At 43.0% G+C, this 26,370-nt stretch overlaps 1 protein-coding gene across 7 annotated transcripts in view; it reads left to right on the top strand.

Annotated features, from left to right (window-relative positions):
• Nucleotides 1-26,370, top strand: part of DOT1L (DOT1 like histone lysine methyltransferase) — a 77,993-nt gene that overhangs the window by 37,744 nt on the left and 13,879 nt on the right. For 5 of the 7 annotated variants that reach the window (XM_075444469.1, XM_075444464.1, XM_075444465.1 and 2 more), the window contains 19 exons: nt 1,003-1,058; nt 3,781-3,860; nt 5,186-5,254; nt 8,180-8,286; nt 9,315-9,356; nt 10,805-10,888; nt 11,617-11,851; nt 12,263-12,376; nt 13,844-13,935; nt 16,791-16,892; nt 17,486-17,623; nt 18,279-18,404; nt 19,189-19,670; nt 19,936-20,059; nt 20,871-21,017; nt 22,395-22,521; nt 23,942-24,555; nt 25,273-25,478; nt 26,266-26,330. In XM_075444469.1, coding sequence (XP_075300584.1) covers nt 1,003-1,058; nt 3,781-3,860; nt 5,186-5,254; nt 8,180-8,286; nt 9,315-9,356; nt 10,805-10,888; nt 11,617-11,851; nt 12,263-12,376; nt 13,844-13,935; nt 16,791-16,892; nt 17,486-17,623; nt 18,279-18,404; nt 19,189-19,670; nt 19,936-20,059; nt 20,871-21,017; nt 22,395-22,521; nt 23,942-24,555; nt 25,273-25,478; nt 26,266-26,330 — 3,010 coding nt within the window. The remainder of the gene's footprint in view (nt 1-1,002; nt 1,059-3,780; nt 3,861-5,185; nt 5,255-8,179; nt 8,287-9,314; nt 9,357-10,804; nt 10,889-11,616; nt 11,852-12,262; nt 12,377-13,843; nt 13,936-16,790; nt 16,893-17,485; nt 17,624-18,278; nt 18,405-19,188; nt 19,671-19,935; nt 20,060-20,870; nt 21,018-22,394; nt 22,522-23,941; nt 24,556-25,272; nt 25,479-26,265; nt 26,331-26,370) is intronic. The other 2 variants (XM_075444467.1, XM_075444466.1) reach the window with 2 other exon arrangements.

Raw genomic sequence — 26,370 nt, 5'->3', positions numbered from 1 at the left:
TTCTGTTTGAGTTGTCACTAAAGGAGAAGAAGTGCCGGCATGTGAAACACTCACTTCTTTCTGTACAAAGGAATATGTGCAGAAAAAGGATGCTAAGCAGTCCCTGTCGTTGCTTTGAAGTTCCTGAGGTTCTGATATAAGCCATCATCTTGCCCCTTCAAAGTGTGTCATCATCATAAATTATATAGCTGCATATTATTTTTTCTCTTCTCCTCTTACCATCTTCCCCTTAACCTCCTTCTACCTTATTTGTGGTGCAGCAAAACAGCATGGCCCATCGATTCTTCTCTCATTTCCAAAGCATGACTGAGAAAATGTTCATCTGTGGAATAGCTATGTAATTGTGGGTATTAACCCGGGACTTGATGTGGTTTTGTCAGAAAGGTACTATATAAGTCACTGAAGTCATAACTATAATTATTTTCAAATGAGGCCTTTATGTTACTTGATTTCCAACTCGAAAGTGGTAGAAGCATCCAAGATTTATATTTAGTACTGCAGAAAAATCTGATGCTTGTCTGTCCACTGCAACAAGAGCCTGAATTCCGAGCCAGTGTTTCCAGCAAGTGCTGTGCCGAATCCCTTTGCTCCGGTTCCCCCTCTTCGAAGGGGCTGACCGCACCACGGGGCTCGGTGGGGACCCGAGGAGGCATTTGCTGATCGTTTCTGGTACGGGCGCTGTACGGCATTGCTGGCTTCCCCAAGGAGCACAGCCTGCATAGGGCATCGGTGATACCCGGAGACCCTGCCCCGCTCATCCCACGGGAGCAGAGAGGGAGGCACCTCTGGGACCGGAGGAACGGGCAGAGCCAGCTGCTGAGCTCTGCGTGCTTGCTCTCCTCGGTATGTCCTAAAGACTTAATTTGGCCTTATTTGTAGTGGTATCACTGACCTGGGACAGCATGTTTGGCCTGCACCAAAGGAAAAGGGGTGCAGAGCAGAAAGAAACAATGTTAACTCTTGTGTGTATGTGGTTTTTTGTGTTCTTTGTCTTTTTTTAAGCTGGAAAGAGGTGACTTCCTCTCAGAAGAATGGAGAGAGAGAATTGCAAACACAAGGTACAGTACAGCAATTGAATGCTGCTTTATGAACTGAGTATTTGGGAGTTTGTATAATGGAAATTGGGAGCCTGGCCAGCTTTTTATATAGAATTTCCATAGCAAATACCAGAAGTCTATCTGCCAACTTTTGTACTGGTCTCTTTAGATCCTGTTTGCTGACTAGAAGAATGGGTTTAAATGCACGTCCCATGGTATTACGTACAAGGGTGTATCCAAGATAAATTCTGGTTATACAGAGAAGTATAAACCTCTGTTGGTTTTGTATATCCTCGTAGTTCGTGTCAGTGATTCTGGCAAAACACCTAGTTATCTTGGCTGTTGGTGCATACAGCTAGGCTCACTTTCCATTTAAAAAAAAAAAGCAAAAGACCCAAGTGAGTCTGTTCCAGCTTAAATTGGGAATTAATTTAAGCTGATTGTCTTGAAGATTTATTTCTGTGAAGATCTGTACAGAAGGTTAGACTGCTTTTTGATGGTAGCAAAAGGGGAGTAAATTTGTTAAAAGCAATGAAATATTCTTCTGTAGTTTTAAAGGCTTTGCATTCTTTCAGCTTCAAGTCTTTATTTTTGTGTGACCTTCTGGGCCACCCTGTTACGTGGGGGAATGGAAGACAGTTGTCAGAGGGCTCTCTGAAAGCCTTCAGCCTTGTGGCAGATTATGGATTGCTTCCAAGACACTGTTTTGAGAGTACTCCATCAAGAAGGCGTCTGCCAGGCTGATGACTCTTGCATTATTATGTACCTCGGTTAAACTTCTGGAGGTGCTTTTTAATTTGTGGACAGACTTGTCCCAGCCTTGCAGCATAGCGGGGTTTTGCTTTGTTGCTTGCTGTTCCAAATGCACACTCCTCTGCTGTCTGTGCAACTCTCCTTGGAACAAATTTAACTTTTTTTTTTTTTATTTTGAAATACATCTAGTAAATACATCTAACTGCATGCAGAAATGCTGGTAGCTGTTTATTTTGTATGGTATGCTGCTAATAGTATGCCTGCTGATCCACAGCCGCCTTGCTTTTTGATACAGAAATTCAGAAAGAAGGAGCTTTTTGCTCACAACTATTGGGTGTTTGTGTTTGTTCCGAGCGTGCCAACTGCTCAGCGTCTGCTCTGCCTAATGAGACTGCAGATCGATGAATTCGGGTTGGAGCCACCCAGTCCTAGAGAGCAGGTTGAAGTGTCCCGCTTCCCGTGAGCGTGGGCTGGCGGCCAGGCTCGGAAGGGAAGGGTGCGTTTGTACCAGAGCACGGTTCTACGTGGTTGAGTGCTGACATGTGAGCAAGCTGTGCAGCACGCAGCATTCCTGTCAGTGACTGTACTGGCGGCACAGCAGTACGTGCTGAAAAGAGGGCTGAAGCAGGGTGGACTGAGGGCTCCTGTGCTTCAGTTGTGTGCACACAAAATACTGTGCCAGAATGAACACTAAAAAAAAAAAAGATACCTGGCAAGCTATGTCTTTTTCCCTTCCTTTCCTGGATGTTTTCTAGTCCCAGTAATATGCTTGGCTTTTTGTAAAGTCCTTTTTTTGGCACGTGGTGGGAAGGAGGAGAAAGAAACCCCAGCTAGCCTTACTTGCCAGGCAGGGTTTCCCAAATTTCCAAGAGCAAGGCGTAGCAAGAATAACTTTTTTTTTCCTTGATGTTTAAACATTTTTTTTCATCCGTATTTTTTAATAGCTTTGGCTGCTGCTCTTAAACTCAGTGTCCTTGTTGAACATGTTTCGTGTGTGGAGGCACTAGGAGGGGATTTTTTCCAACAGACCTCTTGCAAAGAAATCAGTTCTTCATGTTGAAACAATATGCCAGAATGGCTTTCACAGTTTGTGCATGCAGGGTGCTCAACGGCTTCCAAGAGATGTTGAGGACTCTTGTTGCAGGCTGGTAGGAGACAGGCACCAGGGACAATTAGACCAGACCCAGGCTATTAAAAATAAAGGAATATTTCTTTTTTAATCTGTGATGTGTTCCGTTTCTTTCACAAATGTTTTTATCACTTGTGTGGTTTTACCTATGTGCGGGTTTCCTTGTTTCCATATGACTGCTTTTTTTCCAGGAACAAAACCACCTTATTGGACTTCCTAACCCAGAAAGAAAGATGCAAATCCTACTTTGTAGGCTAGGGTGAAGCACTGGTTTTAGAGCAGGGAAGACGTGTTCAGAGATGTCAACTGTCTTTTTGCACTATGGAGGAATTTAGAGCTAGAAGAGAAAATGTATTTTGATGTTTTGCGGTAATATTTTAAATGCATGTGAAGCAGTAATGGGATGAAACGTGTCTATTGTGTTTGAGTATTGCTCTTCATGTGAGGATTAACTACTGTAAGTGCGTTGGTAGTTGCTGTGTTGGTGTTTGATCTCACCATGGCAGAGCGGTGCAAACATTTTGCATGTTGTTCTTATGTTGAAACTTACGGTGCAAAACTCGGCTGTATGCTGAGAGGAGCTGTCAGAGCAGGACGCCTTTAAAGTGTTTTAAATGTAATGATGTGGGCAGTGTCTGTGAATGGTAAAGGTAAGGCACTGTTTTGTGCCGCCATGCAAGAAGAAAACGTGTTGTTGGGTGGACATAGCTGTATAGTCAGGGACAGTCAGCAGTTTTCAGTCCATACGTGGCTGTAAAGGCTGTAAGTGACTGTGACTTGTGGTCGTGGGGGGGAGCTGGATATGTGTACTTGGGTGCCGTTTGCCTGTCCCTGTTCATTAACTAGATCATTATCTTGCAGTGTTATTTTTGTGAATAATTTTGCCTTTGGTCCTGAGGTGGATCACCAACTGAAGGAGCGATTTGCGAACATGAAGGAAGGTAACAAATCGAATGTAAAACCTTTTTCCGTTGTTTCCTGCTTACCGTGGGAGCTGCTGGTGGTAAGGGCTTAGTTCCAGCCATCAGAAGCCAGGTTGGTGGGCTCTGTTCTGTGCCTTGCAGGCAAGCCTCTGCACGGCAGTGGTTGTTTCTTGGGCATTTTACTGCTTGTCTTACTCAGGAGGGTCAGAGTGCCTATTACTTGGAGGCAGCTCCGCGTGTGAAGACTCTCTGCGGCGCTCTGTTGGGGCGGCAGTTACTGCTGGTCCTTTCTTACCTCTTACGGGAGCCAACAAACCTGGCAACAGTCAAGACGGCAAAGCTTCCTGGCTGCATGGGCATGGCTTTGTGTATTCAGTGTCTGTAATTGCATACTGAATTTGGTTACTGGGTTCTCCTATTTGAAGTTGTCACGTTAGTACTGGGTATTAACTAGTAAGTATTAAAAGGGGGACACTGTCACTGGATGTCTCGTGTGCTTCTTGAGAAGTTGCATTGCAGACACCAGTGACCAGGGATGCCCAGTAACCCTGCTGTGGCCCTTATGTTGCCCAGGGTGCCTTTTTTCTTTCCTCTTAACCACTTGGATAAGTCACAATTGTATTTGGTTATGGTAGAAATTACAAAAACAAGTATTTCTGAAAAGAAACATATGTGGCTTCCCATAGTACAGCTTTGTGCTGAAGTAAATAATGTGACTTTTGGCCTCTGTTGCAAACTGTGGAACCCCCCAAACTTCAGCTGTCATTTTCAGTTGTAGTGGTTGATCTTGTTTTGGTTTGGTTTTTTTTTTTTAAACTTTTGTTTAGCGGTGGCTTGAAAAAGTGGCAAGGTGGGAAAGGTTCAAGTGCTTTTTGAGCAATGAAGAAACCTTACTTCTCTTCCGAGAAGGTGCTCAGGCTCTGTGCCTTGGGCTGAATGACCACAAATAGCTGTGAAATGGAGATTAGCCTTCTTTTAAATCACAGGGCTTTGGGGGCTTGTGTATGAAGGACACAACTAGGAATGAGATAGTGGCGTTCCTAATTGAAATTTCCGTAGATTGCCACTGAGAATTAATACGCTCTTTTTTTTTTTTGAAGTGTTTTAAGATCTGTCATTTTAAAGTGATCCTTGAGGTATCACATCATAGCTACGTAGCAGGACTAACATATTGACCTTCTTGGATGCTGTCAGAAAGAGCTCTAAGTCTTTGTTTGTTTGTTTTGTAATGATATACAAGTGGTGGTTTCATTAGGGGCAGTGTACTGGGTTATATTAAATAAGTAGTCGTTTCTAGAAGAAACAGTGGTAGCTGATGTCACTTTTTTTTTTCTTTTTTCCAGGTGGGAGAATTGTGTCCTCAAAACCTTTTGCACCTCTAAATTTTAGGATTAACAGTCGAAACTTGAGTGGTATGATTCCCTTTCTATTGCTTATTACAATTATGTTGTATTCATTATCTGAACATGTCTGCGGTGACTTTTTGTTGCTTTTTAAAGAGTTTTGAAAGTAAGCAGAAAGATGCTGTTGTAACAGTGTAACATACATACCAAAGTGACGTGTTTAAAATGAAATAAACAGAAAATCCACCCCAACACTGGAACAAACAGACACTCTTTTTATGGGGTTCATCCTGCTGTGTGTAGACATCCATAATGTCAGTGCTTCCCTGGCTGGGCATCTGTTGTGTTTGAAGAGAAATAAGGTGTTTCAAGGGCGTGATTCATGTCTTTAGCTACAGCGCTGCAGTGATTACTTGCCTGCAAGTTCCCTGTAGCGTAGCTGTCTAAATTCGGACAGGTAGATCCCACCAGTCATGATTTGTAAGGCTTAGAAGCTGAAACGTTCCACTTTGAATACCTTGTCTTCTGTGCTGTTAATTGATCAGACAGACCTATCCCATAAATGCCCAGCTGCTGTGTCTGTTTTATTGCCAGTGAAGGGTTTTTCTTCTCTTGTGAACGTAGTAGACTTGATATTCGCCAATGTTGTCCTCTGCAAGTATGTGAACTGCAGTTCAAGGAGGTTTTGAGATTACTAGCACCTCGTGTTGTTGGTTTTGCTTCTGACCTGACCTTTTTTCAGTTTTTGTTGTTGAAATTTTTCAAGCAGAAGAACGATCCAAGCTGGGTTTTACACATATTTACTGTGTCCAGTGCAAAACATTCCCTAAATTTAAAAAATGCCTCATTCCCCTCCTTGTGCAAATATGGCAAGCATCGTACTGAGTTGTAAATCGCAAGCTGTGTTTTCTGTTTTTGGCCTGAGACTCGTGGTAGACTGTGTTTCAAGAATAGTAATTTGAAGACTGTCATTAAGGCATTTCACTGAAATAGTGCCATTGTGAGTTATTTTTACTAAGCTTGCATTGGCATGAGTGTCCTGCGCATCGGACACCCAGACCTGCCCTTTGCCTTCCTGTTTGATACTCTCTTTTCTTTGGCATCTGGTTGTTTGGAACCTTAATAACCATCAGGTCCTGGCTAGCCAATCCTTTGTAGACATGTACTTGAAAATAAAAGGAAAAAAGGTGGAATGGTACTCCTGGAAATCCTCAAGCCTCCAGAGAGCTAGGATCAGCCTGTCAGCCTGCTAATAAGACAAAGAGTGCCTAAGTAAAGCCTACTACCTCCTTTACAGCACACTAGAAGTAGGTGAAATACAAGAAGGCACTTCTGAGGTTTCAATTAGGAGACCTGCCTACATAAAGAAAATTTTTTGGCCTCTCAAGCCTTTTCTTTTGTGGCTTCTGACCATTTTGTTATCTCTCTCTTTGCTAGGTTTGGGAGACTACAGTTATTAAAAACGTGGTGGAGAGGCAAGGGAGACAATGTGTGCTACTTCTTTCACCTAATAAAAGCCCTGATTATGGCTATCAGCTGAGCCAGTTCCTTACCGTATTTCAGCTTTCACCCCAGTGTGGATTCATTGGGAATGTTTTCTAGAATGTAAAAGTTTTATATATCAACTGTTATTTAATCCTTAATGCGAATGTTGATGTTAAAATTGTATAGAGATAGCTAATTAAGATTTGGGTGAATGAGATTGCTTAGCATAAGAATAGGTAACAGCTTCCACTAATAGGAAACTCTTCCAGGTATTCAGAGAAGAGGTCCTGAAAAGAAATTACCTTTGTATGCTACAAGAGTGAGGGAAAGTGGTGGGAATAAACTTGAGGTCTTAATGCCGTTCTGTGACCACATGGTATTTGGGAAACACCAATATCAAATGAGCACGCAGGGGACGTGCTAGGGGCGTGTGCCAGTCTGAATGGCCTGTTCTAAGTGACGCTTCCGGGAAATGTCAGCCTTGGAGCTGGTGGCATCAACTGCGGCCAATATCCTTCACACGCAGAGAAGGGGACTGCACTCTGCTGCGCTAGCTTTATGCTACTGCCCTACAAGGTTTTTCGTAATATTTTTATTCAGAGCTTTTTTTTTTTTGTGCCTGAGTGTGATATGAGTCACATGGCTTGCCTGTCTAGCTAATGTTTTGATCTAAAATACGAACAGTTAAATAATTTAAAAAATATAGTGCAAAAGTTAAAGCTTTAAGAAGCAGGGAACCTTTTTTCTCAATACCGTTTTTGTCCTTAGTAGTTCCATCTGCAAAAAGAAATGGAAATGTGGAGAGAGCTGGGACAAACAAAAACAAGTATTAAAATGTGGTTAAAATAGTGGTTGAAGTCGCTGAATCCTAAGCCTTGCTTTTTGACTCTTCTGGGTAATTTCCTATTTAATTAGCAGTGTGCTCTAATTTCTTCTGCAGTCATGCCACTCACTCAGTGTTCAGTGGTTATGGAAATGCTTAAACACATCCCTTACCTATTAATTCTAGGGAACAAAACAAATACAGGCAAGAAAGCAAATATAAAACATATTTGTCCCCAGTCCAAATATAGTGCAGTTACAGTTTACATGGGTTGGGTCTAACGACATTCTGTTACTGGTTCTGTCTAATTAAATCCTGCCTGTGACTACAGATGAGTTGTCACGGGGTTCCCTGTAAAAATTGTCTCTGAGACACAGGAAAGTTCCAGTTGTTAAAAGCTTGCACTAGCACACAATTTTACTCTAGAGTGGCTGACTACCTCTGAAGAAATGAAAGGTGGATCTTCCAGATTTCCTAAGTTTTCTGAAGGGTGCGCGTAGCAAGCAAATAAGAAATTGCTTTTTAAACTCACTGCAGTGCTTTCCTCTAGGACCTTACTATCTGAATACAAAGTCTATCTTTTTGTTCTGAGTATGCCTTTACTGTTGCATGGCTAGTTTCAGCTGAGTAGACCTGAGTGGCAAACTGAGCGAGCTTTGGTCCCTGACTTGACTTTCTTCCTTTAGATATTGGCACTATAATGAGAGTTGTGGAGCTATCACCACTGAAAGGGTCTGTGTCATGGACCGGGAAACCAGTTTCTTACTACCTGCATACTATTGACCGAACCATAGTGAGTATAAATACAGGCCAGTAAATCTCTGGCCGCTTTACCTGCGCTGGAATCAACATGCCGCCTTCAGATCCTTGCTGTTGGGTATTGTTTTCACATTCATTTGCATATTTACAGACCTGCGGCACACCTAACTGGATTGGGCACGCTTCCCCAGTTACCTGTTCAGTCTAGCTGAGCGTGCAGGTGATGCTGCGGGGCTTAGCCTCGGGCTGCTGCAGCGCAGCCTGTTACACAGAGTGTAATTATGGACAGCACTATGGCAGTCTGTTAGTTCATTGAGGGTGCATAGATTTACAAATATAATTCCTTCTCACGCTCCAGAATATGCAGCCATGCAGAGTGTGGCCTTGTGCTATAGCTTCCACACTGGGTGAAGGCTCTGTGGGTCTTTAATTCTTCAGTTTGCTTTGTGGTGTCCAGACCATTTTGTGCTATCATATTCAAGCAGGAAATCTCAATTTTAGTTGAACTTTCAGTTGCTGTAGAACCAGCCAAAGCACCGTAACAATACTGATTCAGTCACTGCTTTTTGGTTTTTTTTTTTTCAGTTAAAGAAAGCAGAAAGAACCCTGTAGAAATGTAAACTTCTGTGGAGAAATTGTTTACTCCCACACTGAGTTTTTTGCAATATGATAGATTATTTTTTTTAAGTCTGCTGCAGTCTAATAGTGCCTTTGTGAAAGAATATGCTAGAGTGCAGATAAGTATTTTCATGGAGTACAAGAGTGAAGCAGCTTCATTGAAAATAACCTTTTGCTGAGTGGAGATACATGACACGAAGCTTTAGAACAAGGATAGGCAGTGGTGAAGATGATAAAACCTTGTTGAGGCTTGGATGATGTCCTGCTACACAATGTGTCTGTGTTGCTAAAAAGAATGAATGTAAATGGCTTCTGGATGTAGCTTATCAGAAGAAAACGAGTCAGAATTTCTGCAGTTCTGCATTTGTCTTAAGCTAATATTTTGTTCTTATGTACTCATGTGTCATGACTTTGAAAATGACTATCTTATCTTTCTATTTTCAGCTTGAAAACTATTTTTCTAGTCTCAAAAATCCAAAACTCAGGGTAAGTTTCAGTAATTTTCTGTAGAAAACTCAAAGTAATGAAGCAGCCACTGCGAGGAATTGAGTCACTTGTTAAAGATGTACAGAATTGATAGAAATCAAATTTTCTTGGTAAGCAAGGAACGTGGGTGTGGAGCTAATTGAAGTAAAGCATCATATGCCATCAAGCACTGATAGAATCATCTTCAAGAGCTTTTGAATAGAGAGTGGGGCAGCCCCAAGGTGTTTTTCCCTTGCATTGGAGGTCTACAAAGGACTGTTAGTTCATTAAAGAACTGAAGTTAGGAGGAAATGATAGGTTGAATTTGTCACAGTGTTCAGCTGCGTGAAAATGAAGCTGAAGAGCACTCTGAGATGTTACTTTTGGGACATGCTATTTGAGACATGAAATGTGTTGTCAGTTGCTGCAGTCTGCGCTGTCACGCGTGGAATTAAAATGGCAGAGGATTTTTGAGACTGTGCTGGGCTATATTAATCTGAAACAACGGATGGGGCTGGTATTCCCAATAAGAGAATTAAGTGAGGCCTCGTAATATAAAACCTGGGGTGAGTGTTAGTCTTCAGAGTGACTTGCTTACTAAGTGTTAAAGACAGACTAAGGGCAGCTTGGAGATTGGGTTATTTCAGACTGCTGGATTCAGACTTGAGGGGAAAAAAGGCTTCTCAGAGTCAAAGAGAAAATGCGGGGTGGCATCCATGTACATCTGAACTTCTCTGCTTTTAATGGTGAGGCTGTTTAAATCTGCCATTTGCATGGTCTGCTTGATAACTTGCTTAAATTGAGGAGGTGTTGTAATTACCAGAATTCGTATGCAAATTCAACTTCACCTGGAACATACAAGGAAGGCTTTGACTGAGCTCTTTGAAATTTCCTGTCCTTAATGCCTCGTAGAAAACCAAGCTTAAAAGTTGCTGCCTTTTTTTTTTTTTTTTTAGTCTCCTCTACAGACTTGGCTAAAGTTTAATTAGATGATGGTTAGTGGCTATGCCATTTGAAGTCATGTAAGATTTTTAAAGCAATGTAGCAATACATGAAATGCTGAGGGTATAGGTAAAGCTATTGAAATATTTATTTAAAAAAAAAAAAAACCCAACCAAAACCTGTAATGCCAGTGTGATCTAGGGGGTGGCATTGTGAGGGGCAGAACAAGGGAAGAGGTTGGGCCTTCATCTCCTTTGCACTGTGGCTGTATGTTTGACACCCATTATAGTAGGTAATGCAGTGCAAAAGGGCGCTTACCTTCCTTTTCCCACTGAGTGTTGCCTGAGGCAGGGTAAGTTTTTTCCCTTGCTTGTAACAAAAGGGTGGGTTTTTTAATTAGGCATTGTATGATCAGAGCACTTACACCTAGCTCTTGTGGAAGACTAAGCTGGGAAACACAGTGCTCTTGTATTAAAAAGTCATAAATATATGAGCAAATTATCAAGTCTTTTAAAATGTTTATCCAGGAGGAACAAGAGGCAGCTAGACGTCGTCAACAAAGAGAAAATAAGAGCAACACAACTACTCCGACAAAGGTTCAAGAAAACAAGGTGAACATCCTACATTTGCATAGAGTAAACATGGTTTCTCTTTACCTGTGCATGAACTCATAGTCTGTGTCAGGAAAAGCCTGATTCTGTGGCAAGACTGACTGTGTGTGTTCTGAGCACGTACACTGCTATGGCTGTTGCTGTGGACAAAAATATGATGGAGTGACTTAAAAACTGCACTTGGGAATTGCACCATTAATTCTGGAAAAAAAAGGTATTGCAAGATGAATAGAACAGTTGGTTGTCCACCGTTGCTTACCTTCAGCATGAGCTCGCAGAGCTTTCCCTGAGTCATAACCCATTGAGTGGAGTTCAAAGGGAGCTGAGTCTCCTCTGCAAAGGCTCCTTTCCTTTCTCGTTCTGTTGCGTAATACTGCAGTGACTGTTCATGCATGGAAGTATGAAGTATTGAATGTACTTTGACTTTTAAATGAAATTCAGTAGAAGAGTATAGTCAATACAGGGTAAATAATCACCTTTTCGTAGACAGGAGTTACAGATTTCCTTTTTTGTGATGAGTAAGTCCAGAAGAGAATGAGCACAATCCTTTGGGTATTGGGGACAGCTCTTATCCCAAGCAAGTGTACTTCACTGGCAGGTTATTTAACTACAACACATCGGTTTCCTTTCATAAAATATTAAACAATTTTATTAATGCTTGCTTAAAAGGAATGCTGCATATATAGGTAGAAATTACTAAAGAGTTATGGCTTTTAAAAATCTCTTAGGATTCTGGTGCTGAAGAAGAAAAGGCTGGGGCAAATTCTGTTAAAAAGCCATCTCCCTCCAAACCACGAAAGAAGAAGCTGAGTAAGAAAGGAAGAAAAATGGCAGGCAGGAAACGAGGACGTCCCAAGAAAATGAACACTACAAATACAGAGCGCAAGACCAAGAAGAACCAAACTGCACTAGAACTTCTGCATGCTCAAACTGTTTCACAGACATCTTCATCCTCTCCTCAGGGTGAGTTCAAGTGGAAGAAGCGTCCCCCAGCCACATGAATGTAGACAAGCGTCTGAGGCTCTGAATGCGTGCTGGGAGGTCATTCTTCCTTTATTGCTAGGTTTAGTTTGGTTTTGTGTCATAACTTCTCTCTTGCCACCAAAGCAAAGCTCCCCTTGAGATGGGGGTATGCCTCTGAGAAGATGGTGATTGAATCTGTCTGTAGGTGCTTGGCCAGAAGCTGGAGCTGAGCTGTGGCTGATAACTTGTCTCTGCTGCGCTAAGGATAAATTGTAGATGTCCTTCCAAGCAGTTAGTTGCAGTGTGTTGATCTGGCTAAGTTACTGAATCTTGTATTGTACTAATGGTGAAGTACTGGCCAGAAACACTGACTTTCATAATCTGAAAGATTATCTTTGTTTCTCTCTTTAGATGCATACAAGTCACCTCATAGTCCGTATTACCAACTACCTCCCAAAGTGCAACGGCATTCATCTAACCAGCTACTGGTGACACCTACCCCACCCGCACTACAGAAGCTGCTAGGTAAGGCTGTAGTGTTGTCACTGTGTTTGTCATGGGAACCTCTACTTTGAGGTTTCTGAATGCTTGGTAGATCAAAGAGCTACTAACAAGACAGCTTCTCTGGAAAGCTGTATATTGAACAGGAGAGGAGGATAACTTCTCCTCCATCTTCCTCTGCCTGCCTGCTTCTATTGGCATCACCACGAGGTCTCTTCTCTTGCTTGCTGTCAGAGTTGATGTCTTGGTCTGCATCTGTTTTTTGACATTGTTTCAGCTCTTGTTTGGCACAAAAGGAAAGAAGCTTGGGTTTAGCAGGAATCCAAAATAAATTTAAATGGAAATGGCTACTCAAAAATAACTTTAAGTGAGACCATTCTCTTAAGTGATACAATTTTGGAGAATACCACTCTGTTTTCTGTGCAAAACTTAGAGCAAAGTAAAAGTAAATGAGATACTGTCTGAGTTTTTGAGGTCACAAAGGTGATATGGTTTGAAAATATGTTCCATGTGCACGAGGTGATTTAAGGAAAAACTTGGATGCTGTTTTTTTGAGTCTTCTGGTTCTTCTCTCTGCCCCTGAACTGTTTCTGGCTTTTGGCATTGGGCATGAGCAGTCTAGGATCATCTGATGTAAAGGTCCTGTCTATGTAGAGACCAAGGACATCTGTGATGTCCTTAACTTCTGCTCTCTTGGTGTGGTGTTTTACAGTTGTGACTGATTTCCTACTGTAGAGAAAGAGAGACAAAAAGAGTGAGTTAGAGGGGTGTTTCATGTTGGAGGGGAAATGGCATGGGGAGAATGACACTTGTCTGGAGTAAACCTTGCTGCAAATGTCTGTATAACATCTATTACACGTCTTGGCTGCCTGTGATTGCAGCAGACTGAATTTAATCATGTGGTTGGCTTTATGATGAAAGGGCCCCAGTGGGGAGGGCTGGGGGGAAGGGAGGTTCATTGTATAATAGGAGACTGGAGGTACAAGGACAATGAGAAGCAAGTGCTCCTTGGAGGGTAGAGTAAATGTGGGTGTAGAGCTTGTCATCTGTCTGTGTGAAGGTAGGAGGAGTACAGCAAGCCCTGTCTTGTGGCGCTGGGAGAATGAGTGCTCTGAGCTTTGGGCTGGTTTTGGCTGTTGCAGCTAGTCTCTCTTATTATTTCTACTTGTAGTGCATTAAAAGCTGTTCAACTCCTCTTTCATCATGCAAACGCACTGTTAGCGCTCATCATCTTCCTCTGCATTTTTGATTGCGTTGTCATGACTTCCATTGGGATACCTATTATAAGTAGCTAATGGATCCAAGAGTTCAGCTTGCATCAGAAGATGCATTTTCACTGTGCTCTAAATTGATCTTTAATGTTTTGGTCTGACTTAAAAGCCAAATAAACAACAAGAGAGAGCAAAGGGGGGAGAGGTGTCAAGGGAGCAGATAGGGGTAAATTGCCCTTTCTTTCACTTTAAATGTATCATCTCCTTATTTATTTTGCAGACTCTTTTAAGATCCAGTACATGCAGTTCATGGCATACATGAAAACTCCTCAATATAAAGCAAGCCTGCAACAGTTACTGGAGCAGGAAAAGGTAGGTCTCGTTTTTAACACTTCTAAACTGAATTGCTAGACTATGAGATACCTTAGTTGTGGGGGAGAAAATGTTGAAGATCAGAATTGTGTACACTTAACACCAGTGCTGCACCAGGCCAATTATGAAGACTCGACAAGAGTAATGCTTAGGCTGGAAGACTATACCTGGGGATTTTATTGCAAACTCAGCCAGTCTTTGTGTGCTTAAATTTCCCATCTGCACACTGGGAGAGATGAACCTCTCCTCTTCCCTCTGGTCCCCCTCCACCTGAGAAGTCTTACTTCAGTATTTCTGATTTTTCCTCTATTTTGACACAAAGCTGTGCGTACCAATGCAGGGAGCTGGTGTCTTGAACCCTGCCCTTTTCTCCCATTTGGGATCGGCAGCTGCTTTTCTTCTCTAAATGTCTCATGGGTCACAGGAGCAAGAGGTGGTGGTCAGCCTCGCCAGCAGCAGGCACTGCCTGAATCCATTCCTGCCCTCCGCTTCCCTGCGTGGATCCATGCTGCGAGCTCCTAGTCAAACTGCTTTGGGATAATTCAATTGTATTTAATCTAGCTAAAGATTGTAGCGATTTTGAATGAGGACTGTCTTGAAAACACGCAGACACTCATTCCTTGGGGCTGAGTTTTCTGTTTTTTGATATCCTATTCTTTTCCCACTGCAGGAAGGTCTGAATGGATTGAGTACTTTAGCACCAGGATGGCTCATTAGACTTGTAACAAATGAAAGCATGGGATTAAAAAACCCAAACTGTCATCACTGATTTAAGACACATAATGAAGCATCCTTAGTACTGATAGTGTGTTAAGATTACACTGGTAGGCAAAGTGTGAATTTACAAAGTCGTGGGTTGAAATACAAGGAAAGGCGAAGCAAACCCTGCAGCTGTGAAGTGCAGCATTTTTCTCTGCTATGGAGCCATCTCCCCAGCAGAGGGAGGAGATTTACCAGCTTAACACCTTTTCTTCTTGTATTGTCTTGCCTCGATTATGAATAATTTAATTGCTTTAGAAATTAGTCCTGATGAGAGAGCCTGTGCTTGCTACTTCTGTGGAAAAAGCTGTCCCCACAGAGCTCAACAATAGTCTCTAACTTGTGGCCAATTCCAGCTTTTGGTAGTCCCTGTGGAAGCTTTGCTTTGCTCTGTGGCCTTTGTGAAAGTGTCAGCTTAACGCTGTGATATTGTTTCATGGGGTTTTCCTTAGTGGGATCTCTCTTTCCAGATGAGAGAGGATGACTTGTGCCCCTCCATTCGTTACTGAGAATTGGCTGATGCTGATGTGGTGTTCATGCAAGCCTTTTTTCGATGGTTGTTTCCATTTGTTTTCACAGTCAAACAGCACTTAGAATTTTCCACTTTTTCCTTAAGCAGCATATTTTTTTGCTTGTTCTGTACTCGTCGGGAAAGTCAGCATAAAGTTAATTTATCTCCTTGCACAGAAAACAGCATGAGGAATGGTGGCGTGCAAGTACTGTGCTGTGTGCTGAAAGTATGAATTGAGAGTGTGCAAAAGTAATCACTTCATGTTGGTGTCTGACAGCTGTTTCATACTTTAAGACATTAAAATGAGGAATTTGGTATGAAAATATTTTTATAGTGGAGTGTTACATGGAAAGCATGGCAAATTAAACTTCACAAAGGCAGAAGCAGAACTTTGCTGGATGAGGTGCTGTTGTATAGTCTATTTAATACCTCCCTCTTACATGAAGGTTTTTCAAATAGAAGAAAAACGTTTCTGTAATATGCTTTTAAAATAAACAAGATGCTGTGAGCTGCTAGTTCACCAGATTACCCTTAGATGGAGCTGTCAGCTCCTCCACTGCTTGTAAAGGCTGAATGCAATGACTGATGCTGAAAGCAGAAATGATGTTTTCAGCATCACCTATGGCGGTCAGTTTAGCATTGCAGTGACTCAACTGTTTTCCCAAGTCACTGGCACAAGAGCCAACAAGAGCTGTACGCCAGGTTCTGTGTGTTCTCGCGCGTGTGGAACTTGCCAGCACTGCTGCCTCCCTGCTTGGAAGATCAAAGTGCTTTTCGCCCTTGTCCTCCACGTTTTCTGGAGTGATGGATCAGTTTCTGCACAATTCCTGTTTGGCCTAGGCAGTAATAGTTGGAGAAAAGTGTAATCTGTGGAGCTTGCTCTTCTTGCTGCGCTCATCTTTCAGTTGGGCACTGAATAAATGAGACTCTTTAGCCAGTGCTGTCCTTGTGCTTTGCTGCTCACGTAGCGCACGACCGTGAAATGAGTAAGCAAGTATCTGGTTCAGGAATGTTATGGGCAGGAAATGTTCTGCGAGTGGAAGGATCGGGTGGCCCACTGAAGTAATTTTGGCATTAGAAGTACAAGTGGTTTGGCTTATTTATGACTTTCTTCCTACCTCCCCCACAGTGTATTTTCATTTACTGCATGTCTTCCATGAGTATTGTGTCGGAAAACTCTGAACTGGGACTCTGGAGGTTTAGATTCTGTTCCCAGTTTAGTAACAGATTTCATACAGATAGTCTTTTCCAGTTCCATTGCTGCTCTGTAGGATATGATTATTACTACTTCTTTACAATGCACTAGGAGGATGAAAATGAATCTTCAGGACTGTCCTGATTGTATTCTACATATAGCAGAAAAAAAACTACGTAAAAGCTCTTTTCAGCTTACTTAACTTCACCAAGTGTAGAACACTAACAAATACAAGCTCAGAGGAGCCTGAGGCAGGGCCTGATTAGTTCATACATCTCTCCTCTGAGCTCAGATTCGCTCCCAACTTGCTGTACAAACTAGATGTAAACGTCTTATTAAGATGGACCATGTTGCAGTTGGTGCTAAAAGTGTGTTTTCTCCCTCTTCCAGGAAAAGAATGCTCAGTTACTGGGGACAGCACAGCAGTTATTCACCCACTGCCAGGCACAGAAAGAGGAAATCAAACGTCTTTTTCAGCAGAAACTTGATGAGGTAGCCCTGATCTGGTGGAAGCGGATGCTTGTTAGTCATCTGCATGCAAACATTTTTGATAAAAATAAGTTCAGACCAGAGCATTATTTAGCATGACCTGCTGCAAAACAGAGGTCATGCTAAATAATGTGGAATTTGCATCACTCTTTGGTTATGTTTTATCTTCATTGTTGAAACTGTTGTGTGCCACTCTGTATCCAAGGAAAGGGGGTGACAAAGCACAGACACCGTGGTATTTTAGTAAAGGGTGCATCCCCTGCTGGTCCAACAAACTCTGTGTTGCCAGCACGCGTTCGGAAGCACAGAAGGAAATGTGGTGGCTCCTACAAAAATAGTGTTGTTCTGGCTGAAGAAACTAAATGCCAGTTTTAAAGTTAAATGCTGGAACAGCAGCTCCGAGTGAGGTGCTTTTGTCCTTCCGCTTTATCACCTAGCAATGATAAAGTGCCTTTGAGAAGGCTGGGGGACTCCCTGTGGGCTGCATAAGTTCTGCAGGTCTCCTCAGTGTCACTTTAGAATGCGACAGTTGTCTGGAATAAGAGCGTCAAGACCTTATTGAATGATCTCTCTCCTTCTCACTCTTCATCTTGTAGTTGGGAGTTAAAGCTCTAACATACAATGACCTGATTCAGGCTCAGAAGGAAATCTCTGCTCACAATCAGCAACTGAAAGAACAGACGAAACAGCTGGAGAAAGATAACAGTGAACTCAGGAACCAGAGCTTACAGCTGGTGCGTACAACGCTTGTGTCTGAGTAGCAGGGTGATCCTCCCATTTATGTAGGGAGGACAGGTCATGAGCTGAGGGCTGCCCCTGTCTTCAAGGTATCTTAACAATGAAAAATCATCCAGCTGCTATAGCTCCTCTGTAACAGAGAAGAATGATGGGGGAAAAATTGAAGGTGGTCCTTTTTCTTGGTGTACCTTTATTTACCTCTCATCAAATGCTGAGGTGACAGTTGGCTCTGGCCTCAGCTGTGTCCCATAAACAGCATTGCACCTGTGTATGTGCTTGTCACCAAATCTGCATCTCGCTGGCAAAGAAGTTTGTACAGTGCTAGCTTTGTGGTATCCATGACTCTTGTGTTGTTCATCTTGGTAACCCAAACTGTTAAGGGAGGTGAGGGGGAAATCTGGATGTGGAAGTGGTTAGGGAGGGTGGGTGATAACACTGCTTTCAGAAAGAACCAGGCCACCTCCTGCTGCATTATGTGGGGATCATAGGACCATTTTGGTGGCATTTAGCTTAAGCTGAGAGGTGTTTTCAGTGGGCCAAGAAGCTTCTGGCATATATCCAGTTGAAAGGTGCATGGTTTTCTGCTTGCAGTTTGGGTGGTGCGAAGTGGTGAACGTTGTCTTTTGATCTGTTTATCCTCTGTCTTTGCAGCTTAAGGCACGGTGTGAAGAACTGAAGCTGGACTGGTCAACATTGTCACTGGAGAACTTGCTGAAAGAGAAGCAGGCGTTGAAGAATCAGATTTCTGAGAAACAAAAGCACTGTTTGGAATTGCAGGTAGAGAGCAAGAAACAAACCTGGAGTCACCAGCTTGGGGTAGCTCTTGGGCAATGGGCCGGTTAAGGGTGTTTGACTAAATATGATGTTAAAGGATAAGCTAGATGGCTGCTCTTCTTCCCCCCCACTGCCGGGGTTAAACTTTTTTTAGAGGATTTGAGTAAACTTGAACAAGGATGTGGATAACTTTTAAAGGAAGTAGGTGCTATGACCTGATTCCTTGGTAATGCTGTGGAAGAAGGAATCATGGTTTACCATTAAAAAGAATTAAAAAGCATGATCTGATGAAAAGAAAGATCCTGCTTCTTTGCATGTGTGCTCTCACATCTCAATTCAGGAATCGGTTCCCACAGAAAGTCACTTACCATAGTGAAAAGAAATTAAACTCCTGTGTTTGAAGAACTTTTCTTGCCCTGTAAGATTAGCTCTAGAGCTAATCCGGCCTTTTGCTGGATGCCTTGCTGTGGAATGACTGTTTCCTGCAATGACTGGCAGTATTCAGTTACTCCATACTCCCTGTAGAAGTTGGAAATATTTCACGTTTGCTTTTAAGATCTGATAAGTGCTTGCTAAGAGTCTCTGAGCCATTGCTCTTACCTGTGCCTTTTAGTTTCAAGCTCAGAGCAACATGTCGAAATTTGTTTCTCAGATTTTTGGTTAATTGTTGTACATTGTTCCCAGAAATGGGGCCACTTTTCCTGAGAAGCATATCGAGGCAGAACTCCATAATGTGGTAGAGTTGTTAAGTGTGGTCTTTAATCGTTGTCCTCCTCTTCATTTAAAGATCAGCATTGTGGAACTTGAGAAAAGTCAAAGACAGCAGGAGCTCATGCAGCTGAAATCGTACACGCCGTCTGATGAGTCACTGTCAGTACAGCTACGCAATAAAAACCATTTGAGCCGTGACCCTGAGGCTGATCATGGCAGGTTCCAACTGGAGCTTGAATGCTCCAAGTTTCCTATGCCCCACATCAATGGCATGAGCCCTGAACTGTCCATGAACGGCCATGCTACTCCCTATGAAATTCATAACACCTTTAGCAGGCCCTCTTCCAAGCAGAACACCCCTCAGTACACGACCTCTCACCTGGACCAAGAAATAGTTCCGTGTACCCCAAACCACAGCAGCAGACAGAAGGCAGACAAGATGACAAGCTTGTCCTTACCTGATTATACCAGGTTTTCCCCAGCTAAAATAGCACTAAGGAGACACTTGAATCAAGACCATGCAGTCAATGGAAAAGCAACAACTAATGAGATACAGAGGTGAGAGTGATCATTTCCTAGGATGGGAAAGGAGGGCTAATAATATTGCTTGTTTTTAATAACAGTGGTTTATATGGATTGTGGAGAAAATATTTTTGAAAGTGGAGTTTTATACACTTTTGAAAAGTTTTGCTTCAAGAAAATCAGCAGTGCCAGCTGGTGGGGTAAATAAGGCAGTACAGTGCCTTGAGTTTGGTACAGGAATTCCCTGTAAAAGAGGAGTCATTAGCTTTTGTATTCTGACAGTTGTACATCTCTGTTCTAGAGCTGACCACATCAAAGAGAATGGCCTTACATATCCAAGCCCTGGTATTTCTAATGGCATAAAGCTGAGTCCTCAGGAAGCTCGGCCCTCTTCCCCAGCGGCCTTACCAATTGCAGGCGAGAAGGTAAGAGATCTGCTTGTGCTCAGGTGCAGAGACATTACACCTAGTTGAACAAAGAAAAAGTTGGCCAAATTAGGGAATGCAGGTATGCTCCTTGCTGTGGTCAGCGTGGCATGGAAAATGATGCAAAACACAGTAGGTGTGATATGACAAAATGGAGCTGGCTAAAGGTAGAGAGTACTGTGGTCGTGAAAGATGTGCTTACCTCCGAGTTACTGGTTTGCTTATGAGCTGCACCAGCAATGCAGTAGGACTTCTTTTTTGATCTGGTGTATGTCTACTTGAACTTCAAAAGTAGACCCTTTCATAGGTAAAAAAAATGAAAATAACAAAAAATTGTCCACATAATTGGTCCAGCCATGAATCAATCGTCTTGGTGCTCATTTAAGAGCAAGCAGATGCCCTCCAATAGGAGGTTACCATGGAAATATTTCTGGCTGCTACATCTTCAGAGGACCTCAAGATGGGATTTTTGTCAGACGAGTGCTTTTCACAGCGCTCTAACAAAGACAGTAGGAAATGAGCTTGCCTAAGGCATCCTTTTCCTCGTGCTTGGGGCCAGCAGTAGCTTTAATTTGCATATTTCTGTGCTGTTGCGTGTTGCTGTCCTAGCACACTGGTGCTGGTAGCAAAACTGCTCCACACATGCCCTGTCTTTGCTATCTATTCATCACTCTTAATTATGTAATTCTTTAAAAAAAAGGGGGGGTATGGGGAGGGAGGAATATAAATGAGCAGGTCACCATTAGTTTAAAAAGTCTTTTCCGTAATAGCATGCACTTTAAGAACATTACTTTCTCTTCTGCGTTTACAGGTTTTGAGAGAGAGAACCTCTGTGAGTAATGGAGAAACTATCACCAGCCTACCTATCAGTATTCCTCTCAGCACAGTGCAGCCTAATAAACTCCCTGTTAGTATCCCTCTGGCCAGCGTAGTCCTACCTAGCCGTGTTGAGAAGGTGGTGAGTAAGGGATTGTCAACACTTTCCGTCCCTAACTAAAATCATACTGGGCAGTACTGGGGTGTTGTGCACCAGCATCCTTAGCAGGCTGCTAATCTCGAATGTGTGATGCTCGGGGGGGGCTGCTGTTGGGATGCACCCTCTTGGCTCATAGTCATTCTGTAGGTTATTCCTCTCATGTGCCTGTGGGGTGGTGGTATTTCAGCCAGGAAGGAAAGTAAAGTGGATGTCTTGAGAGATCCTGGTCTTAAATGTCTGGCTGGGTGGAAGAGGCATAGTCGGAGAGTTTGTGGCAGTGGAAGCAGGGAAGTGCACATGTCGGTTTGTTCTTAGCCCCTGCCTTCTTGCATGACCCTGGGAGACAGATTCTTCTGCCTCAGTTTGGTCATCTCAAAATTGTCTGTCACGTACCTGTGTAGGATGAACTTGAGTAGCACCTGAGGCTGTAATACCTAATGTGCAAATGACTGCTCTGTAGCAGCAGAGAGCAACTAGAGAACTTTTGGGGCCATCTCTTTTTGAAATCCACAGAAGTCCAGGCCACTCTCAGTGGCAGAGGAGTGTAAAAAAGCCTGGTCCAATTTCTCACGCTTGTTACGAAAGTGTTATAGTAGAGAACTGAGAAGCATTTGCTGCTTTCACATGAGAGCTGTGAATTTAGAATCCCTCCACAGAAGCTTGGCTTACAATCCCATGTTTGGAAAGCTGGAATTGTTTCATAGTGTTGAACCCATTATCTTTTTCCAGCTGTAGACTTTTAGTTGTAACAGAGCTACAGCCTGCCCAGCTCCGAGCAGAAGTCGTATGTCCTCAGAGAGAGAGAGAGAATGTTCGCTCTGGGTGGCATCTCTCACCTCAGCACATTGTTTATTCAGGCTAGCATTTCGCAATTGTTTTGCCTGCTTTAGGAGAACCCCACTTGTTGGTTGGATCCTCGGATAGTGCACCAGGGACCAGAGCCTAATGCCTTTCATGTTCAGTTTGGGATTGTTTTGGGGAACTTTGTGTGCACAGGCTCGTGGACGTGACACAACCATTTGTTTCCTTTCTGGCTGCCTGTGAAGCAGCGGACTGAGGCATTCGTTCTCCGATTGCAGTGCTGTCCTGAGTCTAACCTTTTTGGGGTGATGAGCCTGTTCTCCCTCTCTCTGCATGGTATCTGTTGTGTGCTAGATACTATTGCAGTATAATTAATCACGGCATTTATTCTGGTCCCGTAACATGCTGATCTATGTTTTTCTCAAAACAAGCAAACTCTAGGACATTTAGGAAGTAGAGCTACTTTGCTTGGTAGATCTGCTAGTGCATGTGAATTTTGTTTAAACTGTTGACTTTCGAGTACTTCCTGTACTAAAATGCCTGTTTCTCTCCCCCCAGAGAAGCACACCTAGCCCTGTTCATCAGAGTAGAGACTCATCGACACTTGAAAAGCAGATTGGTGCTAGTTCTCATAATGGCGTAAGCAATGCTGCTGGAAACAAGCCACTGGCTTTGGCTACCTCAGGTAACAGCCTCATCTACGCGAAGGTGCTTTGTCTGGTCGTGGCAGCACCCCCAAGTGCATGTGTCGGAGTTTTCCGAGCACTTCTTGTCAGGTCATTCAGGCAGCGGAGTGCTAGATAAATGTGTGTTTTGTGACGAGACCAAAGAATTGTGGATGATGATGTTCTGAGACAGTATGTGCCTACAGCTTGGATGCATTCTGGCATAAAGTATTAGTTTGATGTCCCTTTGCCTGAACTGCAGCACCTTGCAGTGTAAATAAAAAGTTGCTTTTGTAAATTATTCTATATGAATGAAGCGATTCCTACCTTTACAATGTGGCAAACCAGCAATGTGTTGCATAGCTATGCTGTGAGCTGGTGATCTGGCTTTAAAAGTTTTATTGTACAGGGTGGGGGTTTTTTTTAATAGCAAAATTAATTTCTTGATGCAGGTCACCATGGTGCCTCATGAGCAGTTATAAAGGCACAAGTATCTGGATAGGAAGAAAGGTCAAGCGGGAGAGGGTAGGGATACCTTGAAGTGCAGACATTGCTTCTGAACTCACTCATCTGTTGAAATTATGGCCTTTAGCTGTTCAGGATATGGAAAAGTAGGTTCTAGCGTACAGAAGCTATTGTACAGCTGATCCGTCATCAGAGAGTGCATTTGTTCTTAGTGCTTACCACCTCGAGGGGCTTGTGTTGTTTCTAGCATCTGTTTTGCAAAGAAGGGCTTGGCTGCAGTTTCCTATAAAACCAGTGAAGTATTTAAAAAAAATCTTGTTGTGAAACAATACCATGTTCCCTTCAACCCCTTTCATTTAGACAGCCCAGAGACAAGGCCTTACTAGAGCATTAAACCCATTTATGATACACCATGACAAATACTTAATTCCCTTTCCAAGCTTCCTCCCGTGTGGCATTCTTCTGCCAGAATTTCTTTGAAGATCCCCTGTCACTTCCTAAGCCACAGCCTTTTGTTTAATTTTGGGAAGGAGGTGGGCTGTATGGATGACAAAATGTTTTCCTTTTTTGGGGAAGGAAACGGTCTGAATTTGGCCGTCTATTTCCTGGATGATAGGAAGGAGTTGAGAGTACAGGAGCCCTCATTTTGAAAGGCGCCGTAGTTCAAAAGAAACTTACACTTGAATTCCCTTTAAAATCGGGTAGACCATAGGATATCTCCATATAACACGTGGATTTTCCTGAACTGGCAAAAGAGTAGTGAAAATCGTTAACCCCTAACTGAAACCGTCAGCACACAGAGCCACGTTCTCGGCTGCACCGTGTAAAACGCGGCTGTGCAGTTTCCCGTGTCATACACGGCCACTGGCTGATCTAACGCAGGTAGAGCTGAAACCACTCCCAGTCATCCCAGAAATCTAGCACTGTGAACTCTCACTCAGCAGAAGCAATGATGTATACTTTCCCTTTCAACAGGTTTTTCTTACTCTTCTGGCTCCGTGGCAGTCAATGGAAATCTTACAAACAGTCCAGCCCATCTTAACCATAGTGTTGATCAGGCAGCTCTGGACGACTCTGGGAGTCTGTTTAACTCAGTAGGGTCTCGGAGTTCCACTCCACAACATCCTTTGCTAATGATGCAGTCGAGGAACTCGGGGCAAAGCTCCCCTGCTCACCAGCACTCAGCAAGCCCCAGGTTAAATGGCACCTCCCAGAGCCTGGTAGGGGTATTGCAATATGCAGATGCTCAGAAGATGTTTGCCGAAGGAACAAAGGGGGATCTTCAGTCTGATGCAGCGTTTTCAGATCCTGAGAACGAGGCCAAGAGAAGAATCATCTTTACAATCTCTCCTAATACAGGACATGTAAAACAATCCCCTTCCAACAAGCACAGTCCTCTGCCCACGAGCGCACGGCTGGACTGTGGCCAAGCACACGCGCAGGATGGGAAGAAGCGAGGCCGGCGGAAGAGATCCTCTACTGGGAATCTCAGCGGGAACTCCGGCGTCTCCCCTAAACGCAAATCCTTACCTACTGTGTCTGGACTCTTTACGCAACCATCAGGTTCACCGCTCAATATCAACTCCATGGTAAGGGCAAAAATGAAGAGCTCTAGCAAGAGAGAAGGGCCTGGGAAAGCTCTTTGAATTAGAAATAAGCTTCAGCTTTTCTAATCTTTAGCATACTCGTAGGTCGTTACAGTGCTAGTAGCCAGAACTGGGGTGAAGACCCTTTGTGGAAATGGCCCCTCTGAGAGGCGAGAGGATTGCTGAAAAGTAGGTGGACTAGTTCTGTATAGGTAGAACGTCTTCAAAGAGTGCTTTGCTGGTGGAGCATTAAAAATTAAAAAGAATCTCTTCCCTTATGACAAAGAGCTTGTTTCTGCAGTGAAGTTGATTTTTAGGCTGTAGGTTAAATATTTTGAAAATAGTTTAAACTAAGATTGACTAAATAGCAGAAGAGTGCCAGAAGCATATGGCGTTCTTGCATAATTAAGCCAGCTATACAAGTTGCTCTCGTGTGATCCTGCAGTGGTAGTTTGAAAAGAAACGCGATTATCCCATGTGATTTCTGCATTTAAACATAAAATCAAAGAATGAAGATGTTATTTTTCCAAGTTACATTTAAGCTTTCATCCCGGGTTCTAATGCAGGATGGTGGAGTGTAACAACAGTGGTGCTAAGCAAGCAGCTGTTGGCATATCCTGAAGCTCAGCAAGTTAAGCATGCTTTTAATATCCTTAACGAGATGCCTTGTTTCTAAAGGGATCCTCTCATCTGTAACTGCTTTCTTTCCTTCTTGCCCAGGTCAATAACATTAACCAGCCTTTAGAAATAACAGCCATTTCCTCTCCTGAAAACTCCCTGAAGAACTCTCCTGTTCCTTACCAGGACAATGACCAGCCCCCGGTACTGAAAAAGGAAAAGCCCCTCGTTCAGACCAATGGCGTTCATTACTCTCCGCTAACGTCAGATGAAGAGCAGGGATCTGAAGATGAGCACAATAGCAGCAGGTGAATATGCAGGCGTAGGTTTCAGGATGAGATTTCTCTAAGAGCTGATAACAGTGCTCTAAACTGGAGAGGTGTGTTCAGCCGCCGTTGGTCCCTTTGCTTGGAGACAGACTCCATTATGCCAAGCCTCTTGCGCAGCTGAAATTGTGAATAGGGAAGGTATTTAGGAAGAAGTACTTGAATGTGGGAACCTACTGTTGCTGTGTTTGCAAGGCTGACAGAGTCTGACCTCTGAAGGAATTAGGGCAGAAATGATTTTTTTTTTTTTTTTTTTTTACTATGTTACTTTGTAGGAGTACTGAGGCTGTGGGTGTAAACTTTAACTAAGAATCTGTCTCTTGCACACTCCCAGTTTCAGCTTGATTCAGAATTCTTCCTTTCCTGCCCCAAGCTGTTGAAGTGTTGCTCTGAAAATAGAGTACTTGGCACCCTTTGCTTGCCTGTGGGGTGCAATTTTTTTCTTGCTTAAGGTGTTGGAAAAGTAACTGCTAGAGAAATGTGAGCAACAGCCTACTGCTTGTTGTGAAAGAAAAGCAACAATGAAGTCCTCTGAACGTGCACTAATCTTGGCAAAGAGCAATAATTCTGTAATAGCTTCTACTAAGTTTGTGGTGGATTTTTGTTTAATGCTTTTAAGTTCTTTTAGTAACATACAGCTGCCTGGCTGACTTGGCTTTATGTATTCCAGTCAACTGTTAAAACGTGAACATGAGGAGGATAAATTGTGGGGGTAAAGGTGTGACAAAAGGTCTGCAATGAGTACTATAACCTTTTTATTTTCCCCTAGAATTGAGAGGAAAATTGCAACAATATCATTGGAAAGCAAATCTCCACAGAAGACTGTTGAAAATGGTAGGTGTGAGGCATGTTAATTATTTGTTGTGATGGTTAG

This window comes from Opisthocomus hoazin, chromosome 27 (assembly GCF_030867145.1).
Source record: "Opisthocomus hoazin isolate bOpiHoa1 chromosome 27, bOpiHoa1.hap1, whole genome shotgun sequence".
Lineage (NCBI taxonomy): Eukaryota > Metazoa > Chordata > Aves > Opisthocomiformes > Opisthocomidae > Opisthocomus > Opisthocomus hoazin.
The sequence above is the reverse complement of the archived record's forward strand: the minus strand, read 5'-3'. Positions and strand labels throughout refer to the sequence as shown.